The 9,439-nt window shown below is 37.4% G+C and overlaps 1 protein-coding gene across 1 annotated transcript in view; it reads left to right on the top strand.

The window, feature by feature from the left end:
* The first annotated feature begins 1,135 nt into the window (after positions 1-1,135).
* LOC123987098 (calcium/calmodulin-dependent protein kinase type 1G-like) overlaps positions 1,136-9,439 on the top strand; it is a 17,437-nt gene continuing 9,133 nt past the window's right edge. The window contains exons 1-2 of the mRNA XM_046075713.1: positions 1,136-2,215; positions 8,413-8,538. Of these exons, the coding sequence (XP_045931669.1) occupies positions 2,031-2,215; positions 8,413-8,538 (311 nt within the window). The 5' untranslated portion in view covers positions 1,136-2,030. The remainder of the gene's footprint in view (positions 2,216-8,412; positions 8,539-9,439) is intronic.

Raw genomic sequence — 9,439 nt, 5'->3', positions numbered from 1 at the left:
CCTGACATATGTAGGCCTATTAATTTGCTGAATCAACAACCACTAAAGCAGCATCGATTCCAATGTAGTGAAGTATCTGACATGTAGCAGTCTCCAAGAGTCTTTGAATGTAGCACGTTGTCTGACTGCTGAGACTGAGATGAAGACGAGGCTCCGCCCACCCCCCCCCCCCCCCCCCACCCCGAGTTCGTGAAGAGCGGCAGCGCACGCAAAACCGTCAGGTACTTTCACGGATACCTCAACTCAACCAGCACTACGCTGCTCCTCAGGTAAAAACCATCTATTACACTTTTACAACTAAAGAATTTCATTTTGTTGCCATGTATAAGCTGTATGGATACTATTAGGTTGTTCAGAAATATTGCTCTCATAATGAGTTGTAGGCAATAGGCCTACTAATTAAAAAAATGTAGGCTACTTTCAGAGAACGTTATAGCTAATTCCACACAAATAAACCGAAAATAAACACTATTATAGCTAGCTGTCTTTATGCCAAACTCCATGTAAAAATGTATGGAAATTTAATTTAATATTAGGATATATTCATACATAAAACACACTAACATTAATCCGTTGGTTGTCAGTTTGCTACAGTGAAGTTTTTAGCCTACGTTTGTTTTTACAAAATCAGAAAGACATCTCGAACTTCCTTATTTGGCAAGTAGCTACATTTTAGGATGTTCTACCTAATAATGGTGCATCTCGGGAAATAGTTCTGGAAGGTCAGAGTTCATTGGCCTTTCAAGGCCAGGATTATAAAACGACCCATTTTTTGTCCTGTCAGGGAATCAGCCTCTAATCTGTTCCCACAGCAGGCACAAGTAAGGTGTACAGGATTAATCAACCACTGCTATTTACCTCTAATCCTCTGCCTTTTTGAATCTTGTGTAACTGATCGGTACAAATGGGCTTTACCCAAGGAGGACTGACCTCAGCCATGCTATTTATGTAACAAGAATACAAAGGGAAGGTGGGGTGACAGGGAAGGGTTAGGGTCAGGGTAGGGACCCCCGCCATTCAATTGTATTTGATCATTTTCTGTACATTTCATGAGCTAAAGAAATACATAAAAATAGTATAGTACTGACCCATAAATACTATATATATATATATATATGCAGTGGTCAATCCAATATTCAATTACAGTGATATTAACCGAGAGATTTAGCAAATCCTAATATTTGAGAAGCTAAAAGAAGAATATTTTTGGTATTTTTACTGAACATTATGAAGGGATTATTAAACTATTAACAGTTAATTTCATCATTTGCTCACCTTCTAAGAAGTTTATTATTTCACAACAGATTTCTAAGTCATCATGTCTGAATAAAAAAGAGATCACTGTCAGGTGAGTGTCTTCTGATTTGCCAACCCAATTGATGTGAAGCACCCTGCAATCTGGTTCAAAGGTGTTTAAGTCATAGAACCAATACTGCAGACAAAATGAATAATAAATAAATAAATACATTCTTTACATTCTCTACAAAGAGATGCAGCTCACAGTGTTTTATATTAATAAAGTGAAAAAAGGAGTTAAAATTAGACCGACAGGCAAGTTTATTGGGGCACATACTAACCACAGCACATAGACCATGTGACTCAGAGGCTGAGAGCATCACAAAACAGGATTTAAACAAAAGAAGCAAAATTGTTGCACTTGAACATGTACACTGAGGCTATCTTTGCTGCAAATGGCCACTGCGCTTAATGATTGTAAAAGTAAAAATGCTCTAATGATGATAAAATAAAATTCTGATTTATTTTGATACTTACAAAATGTATAAATACGGTTTATAAAAGATACGAAAATTATTCCGTTATAAGCCTTACAGCTAAATACTACACTTCACAGAATGAGAATAACTGAGGGCCAAATGTCATGTGGGGGGCAGAGGTGTGTTAAAGTGGGCGCACAGTACTCAGCACAGTACAGTTAATGCTGTCAAAAAGAGACACATCACGTGATGCTGATCATATTAAAGTATTCCAGATTTCTAAAGAAACACTGGTGACTTTCCACTCATAACTTGATGCATGGTGTTGTCTCTCTTTTTTTTTTAACCCACAAGAAATGTAAATCATGTATGTTATCTGTGCTTCAGGAGTCTACGTTTAACGTCAGAGCCAAGATGGGGCGGAAGGAAATCATCTGCAGCTGGAAAAAAAGTACCAATAACATCAAGGATGTGTTTGCCTTCGAGGGGAAAATGGGATCGTAAGTACCTTTGTTGAAAATAGAAGGCAGACAAAAGAAAGAAATGGCGATTGCTATGTGTGTACTTCAAGAAGAGAGAGACTAGTTTCGTACACAAGTATCAACGTTCATTGACAGTTAACTGCACATGGCAAGTTAGACAATCTAAGAACTTTGCAAATTGCAAAAAGTTACTCTTGAAGAGTATCAATTCACTAATAATGGGCATACAGAACAAATTAACAAAGAATGTCATTTGGAGAATCAGAGAAAAGTGTCTACCTCCAGCATGGAGGTGGGGCCAATGAGACGCACAGCAGATACCCCCCCCCCCCCCCCCCCCCGTCTGTGATATGCACGGGTACTCGTTTCGATGTCATGTCACGGTTTGGGTGGGATTGTCATCAGTCTAACCATTAAAGGCAATCACGACTCAAATACCATTTGGTAATGACTGCACAATGTCTTGTGGGAATGAATGGTTGTGTCAGGAAATCCTGCAGATGCAGGCTGATGTAGCAGAAGCGGTGGGTGTGGTCAAAAGCAGGGTCAAAACAGTCCCGAACACAATGTGGACAGAACTGAAAACGGCAGCATCCTTTGGTCAGCGTTAACTGTTGACTCAGCGCTTCTTGAAAGTGGAGACAGAGAAATATTCGACTCTTATGTGTATAATGTGTAAATACTGTCAGCCATCATCAGAGATGGGACATAAGTCTTTGTTGCATTTCAGCTACCATTTAGCCTAACTTCAGGGGGCTGTTAGTAGACTAGGTGGATGGAGAAGTCAAACTGCTGTCTATCTCCTTGTTACCAGGCTCAGATTGGCCTACAGGATGAGGATAATCCCTTTTATTACCTCCCCGAGTGCTTGTTTTAACAACGGAGCCTCTTACTTCGCCTCTTACACAGCTGACCCTGAAAGTCAGTCTGCTGCATCAATTCTGACCATTCTTTTTTGAATCTGTCCCGCAACTTTATGGAGGTGCAATGCTGAATCAATGGATTGTCCCTTTAACAAAAAAAGCCTTCAGATTCATTGATGTTGATGTCTTTGCAGCAAATTTAAATGAATTAAATACAGTAAAATAGTGATTTAAATCAGAAAATATGTAATCAAGAATATGAATCATCATGAACAATCATTTGGTGCAACCTAACTTTGAGGTTCCACACTCAGCCTTCTATATGATTAAGGATCCTAAAACTCGCAAAGGCACTATATGGTCCTTTGAATAGGTTTAGTTAGTGTTCAAGAAACAAAATGTATTTCTTTCCTGTCGTGCACAGAAAAAGTTTTTGCTTTATCTGCCTCATTTCCAGAAATTTAGCAAGACCAGGTTTGCTTCATCTCACTGACAATGACAATACAATGACCTGTTACAAGTGGTGAAGTTAACTGTAGGTATTGCTTCCTCAGAGCTGTCCTGCTGTCTCAAAGCAGCTTAAAGCGTTCCATCCTCGACTGGCTGTGAATGAGTGAGGCCTCTGTGTGTGTGTGTGTCTGAGGTTCCTAAGCACTGACGTCAGAACAGCAGTATAGGAACATCCTAGCACCATTTCATTATAGGATTAAGAGTCTGACTGACTATACTGGTGTATGGGTGTACTGAATGTATGTTAATGGAGATGGTATAAGCACGTGCAGGTGTGTCTGTGCAAACATGAGACTGAAACGTGTCAACACATCTGTTTCTTTGCAAATCCTTTTAGAGATGGACTAGATGCATTCACTTTTGTATTAAAGTTGGGAACAAGCTGATTTATTTTGCCATTTTAATATATTTATGGATTCTATTTCAAGTGAAAGGTTGTTTTTCTTTTAGAAATATGTTCTTGTTTTAAAGTAGAAAACACAGTGTAATCAGAATGTTCACAGGACAATCAAATTATGAAAGTTGCACTTAAATGTAGGATCAAATATGCTCCATTATGAGGGCTAATTTCCTGCTATATAAAATTGGAAAATGGTTCAGATGTAACTTTTAATAAATGGCAAGTATCAGTATATGAGTCTAACCTTAATTCAGAACACAGTGCATGCAAAAATTAATAATAGAATAATATAATGGTTAATATCTGGAGTGGGTATTTGAGTCTCCCTTTTTGGGTCTGAGCTGCAATGTCACCTGTGCAGATGCTCGACTCATTGGCCACAAAGTAGGATTACACCCTGGCTGCCATCTGACTCTAAGCCTAAATAAAGAAGTGCCATGCTGATACGCAGCCTTTCTTGGTTACATGGGGTTGTCATGTCATCTGATGTCAAGGCAGCCTGGTCAGACATGTGTATTACAGGAAGAAAATATGATTGGATTTTGACCTAATAATATTAATAAAATGTTTATTTTGTATTATTGTTATTATATGTTGTTAAATAGGTGCACAATATGAGGGTGTGATATAAAAGGATTAAAAAGCCAGGACAGTGAATAAAATTGGCATTCAAAACAAAAACGGAACTGAAAAGGGAACAGCTGGCACTGAAGAGAGATATAGTTCATTAAACTGTTACTTAATAATAATAATACTTTACGTAATGTTACTTTTCAGTTTTGCAACAATCTGCAACTTTATTAACGGACAAAATTATCTTTTAAATTGATAAACATCATATGTGTAATTCAGGGCACAATTCAAAGGGGATAAGAAAAATAAGTTGCCTCTCGCAGTTGACTACCGTACATATTTTTTCCAAAATAAGGTCCCATTGGGTGGAAGAGGAAGCGAGGTACTTAGGTACTCTATAGCAGCTTATACGTTCATCCACAGTGACACTTCAACAAACCAGATCAATAATGTGTTATTACATTAAAGTGACGCCAATGTACATTACGCTTAGTTAGCATGCTTATTGTTTGACTTTATAGGAATTTATTACTCCTGGCCTGTATTTGGGACTGGCCTTTATTTGTTTGTGCCAACCATACCCCTGGCCATTATTATTATTGACTGCTTATTTGAGATAATTTGGTATAGATATGGTTGCTAAGATACAAGTGTTTCTTTGTCGTTTTCGGACATTTCAAGCACTGGTACCATAACTGCATCAACAGATGTACATCGAAATCCAAATGGCAACTGGCTTGACCGCTGTAATCCCAATGAGTTCACCTGTAACTCTCAAACCATAATTAAGTCTGTTTCTTGCTGCTGTTTTTTGTTCATATAAGCTTAACATTAACTTGTTGTCACTATTAGCTAACAGTAGCACTTGTTCCAGCAGACCTTAAAAGTTAACTTTTACCCAGTCTAGTTTTATGTGATAAAACAACAGCAGAGTGAAACAGACTGACTTGCTGTTTGAGAGTTACAGGTGAAATCGTGGAAGCCACTGCTGTCGGTTTGCGGTGATGCCAGAGGCTTTGGAGCGGATGAGATGGATGCTTCAGGAAGAGTGACGTTCTCTCATTATCCAACGAAGGTTAAAATCAAGGGCAACTGGACTTGGTTGATACTGGAAGACGTTTCGTCCCTCATCCAAAGGACTTCTTCAGTTCTGACTGACCGGCAGGGAAACTCAGCTGTTTAACCTCAGTGGGGTCGTTTGCCAGGATCATCGATACCGCCGGTTCGTTAGTGTTCCTGGTTGCTGTAACAACAGTCATTACGGTCGTTAGGACTACAGGTGGCCAAGACTGAACGACCATCGTTGGTATCTTCACCTGAGGCCAATAGGTTACGTTTGTTGAGTTTCCTGGGAAGTGATGAAAGGACAGCATTGTAAGTGGGGGATAAGTGGTGGCGTAGACCCCCTCCCCTGTTCAATGACGGCTTCTCAACCCTGGTGTAGATGGCTTCATTGACACCTCTTTCAAACCATCCATCTTCTCTGTCTAAAATGTGCACCTTTTTCAGTTCCGGTTTTGTTTCCAATGCAAAATTTTATTTTCGATGTTAAATTTTAACGTTACTCTCCTGGCTCCATAGGTATTAACATCAGACCTATACTTTTCTATATAAATGGCACACTCAAGCTCAATTATCAAAATCACTTAGTTAGGTAATTACATGTACATAGCACTAATTCTGATTACTGAGATTTTTTCATTTACTAAATATGAAAAGCATTGATAAATAATTGTAAATGACATGTGATTTCTGATGAATAGAAAATAATTGCTGAGGCTCCAGAATAATTATTCACATAGTTTAACCTCACAAAATCAGATAGATAGAAGAGATTACAGACGATATTAATCAAATGATGCCAAAAAATTATCAGATTAACAAGCAAGGTAATAAAACAACCCAGTGACGAGCCACTGAATATGACCAAAGCTTATTTAAACTGATGGTGATTGGAGTGAACATTTGCACCCATGGAAACTTTCAAAACTGAACCATCTTGTTCCTAACTCAGTCGGTGCTGCCACAAAAGTCTTGTTGGTGTCATTTGAATAATTTTGAATAATCATGCTTCATCAGATGTTTCTCAGTCATGAAAGTACCAGGGGCATATATTCACACTATATACCGGCACTGAAAAATCAAGTAGAATTTAATTATCATTTAATTATAGACTTTTTTGCACTCTGTAGGCATGGCCTGTAGGCTGTATCATCACTAGTCATATTTACAACAATGAGCAATTACTGTAGCACCACATATGGACAAATAATAACAACCACCACAGGAAATAATGTGTAGCACTAAATACTAGATAAATACAGTGTAATTAGTTAGCACCACATATGGAGACAAATTAGCTAAAGCAAAAACACCGCAGGAATGAACACTCAGCACTGAAGAAGGAGGCAAAATATAGTGAGGGAACACTGTCAGAAACACAAGCACTGTTCACAGTTCAGCCGTACTGAAAAATGTTCAAGTATTTCTAGGCAAACATAACTTTATCTTCAGTCTTTATATTTTAAAGACATTTGTAACTAACATTAGCATTTTAACATTAGCAAGGAGTGGGGAAAAAGAGTAGGGTTCAATGTAGGTGGCCTGTTAAAGATTAGCTTGCGTATATGGTGATTTTGTTTGTCAATGAAGCAGGAAGAAGTTCAAAAATACTGGAAAATTGTTTTTTATTTCTATATTTGATGTATACATTTAGGAGGAAGTATGAGTTAGGCACATAATAACATAACATAATTCACTGCAATCAAACACTATTAGAATGTGTCACTTGGTTTAATTGAGCTAATATAAGTTAATTTTTTATAATATTTCCTTTTCACCAAACACTACAAGAAAAATATTTTGTGTAGATGTGTGGCTTTGAAGGCATAAAAATTATTTTATAAAGTTACCTTAATTTTGATAGTAGCGAATTTCCACTCACTTGCAGGAGAGGTGGGAGCAGACACACACGAAGGCACATCTGCACCCTGAGAGTCATGTGTCAGGCAGAGTGGCCGTTCAACTTACATTTTTTCTTATTGCAAGCTTTGATCAATTTCCTGGTTAGACATGTACACTTTACCTGCTTTACTTTATCTGTTTACATAATCTACTCACAAAGTCTAAATTAATTTCAATTCAGTAAAATTACACACACAGTATCTCATAAAGGTGAGTACACCCCTCACATTTTTGTAAATGTTTGATTATATCTTTTCATGTGACAACACTGAAGAAATGACACTTGCTACAAAGTAATGAGTGTACAGCTTGTGTAACCTTCTAAATTTGCTGTCCCCTCAAAATAACACATCACACAGCCATTAATGTCTAAAAAGTTAGTACACCCCTAAGTGAATATATATAAACTTTTGACTTTGAAACGACTTTGACAACATTGTTTAAATTAAATATTCATGCAAATATAGCACACTGAACTGAATTGGACTAGCACCAATTTACAACAACAGTTATCTCATTGTGCTCTTCATATAGAGCAGGGCTAGATCGTACTCTTTGTGATATCATTTACAGAGACCCAATAATTCCCAAGAAGTCCGGTAGGTACTTTGCACGAATCCTGATCTGTGAAAGCAGGTCATATATTATAATCCTGCCTTAGGTTCACCTTCAATTGGCTCTCAACATTCCTCTTCTCATCCTTGTGTGTCCTGCAATAGTGTGACTTGGGAAAGGAATATTAAACCAGAACAAAACTAGTGCTTTGAACCTTTATGATAATGAAGAAACAACTAACAAGGTTGTGTAATTTATAGTTTGTTATTTCCATAGACTAGATAGATAGAGTTCTCTCCATTAACACCCACTTCAATATTTGTGTCTCTGTCTTTACTGTTTTTGTGCAGGGGGTCTTTTTCAGAGGTTTTTATGGTGAGAGAGAAGAAAACAGGAAAACTGTACGCCCTGAAATGTCTGAAGAAAAAACACCTAGCTCATAGCAACCTGGAAAATGAAATCAATGTACTGAGAAGGTAAAACTCACACATGCACAATCTATCTATCTATCTATCTGTATATGTAAATGCTCCGTACTTGTATAGCGCCTTTCTAGTCTTTTCGACCACTCAAAGCGCTTTTACACTACATCTGCATTCACCAGTCATACACATTCATACACTGAGCCTAAGTGCTCAAACGGAAACTAACATTCACACTCATTCATGGCGGAACAGCCGCCAGGGGCAATTCGGGGTTCTTGCCCAAGGACACTTCGACACGCAACCCTCCCTCTGTCTATCTATCTGTCTATCTACCTATCTATCTATCTATCTATCTATCTATCTATCTATCTATCTGTCTATCTATCTATCTATCTATCTATCTGTCTGTCTATCTATCTATCTATCTGTCTATCTATCTATCTGTCTATCTATCTATCTATCTATCTATCTGTCTGTCTATCTATATCTATCTGTCTATCTATCTATCTATCTATCTATCTATCTGTCTATCTATCTATCTATCTATCTATCTATCTGTCTATCTATCTATCTGTCTATCTATCTATCTATCTATCTATCTGTCTATCTATCTATCTATCTGTCTATCTGTCTATCTATCTATCTATCTATCTATCTATCTGTCTGTCTATCTATCTATCTATCTGTCTATCTATCTATCTGTCTATCTATCTATCTATCTATCTATCTATCTGTCTGTCTATCTATCTATCTATCTGTCTATCTATCTATCTGTCTATCTATCTATCTATCTATCTATCTATCTATCTGTCTATCTATCTGTCTATCTATCTATCTATCTATCTATCTATCTGTCTGTCTATCTATCTATCTATCTGTCTATCTATCTATCTGTCTATCTATCTATCTGTCTATCTATCTATCTATCTATCTATCTGTCTATCTATCTATC

This window comes from Micropterus dolomieu, linkage group LG18 (genome assembly GCF_021292245.1).
Source record: "Micropterus dolomieu isolate WLL.071019.BEF.003 ecotype Adirondacks linkage group LG18, ASM2129224v1, whole genome shotgun sequence".
NCBI classification, from domain to species: Eukaryota; Metazoa; Chordata; class Actinopteri; order Centrarchiformes; family Centrarchidae; genus Micropterus; species Micropterus dolomieu.
This window is presented reverse-complemented; position numbering and strand designations above follow the sequence as displayed.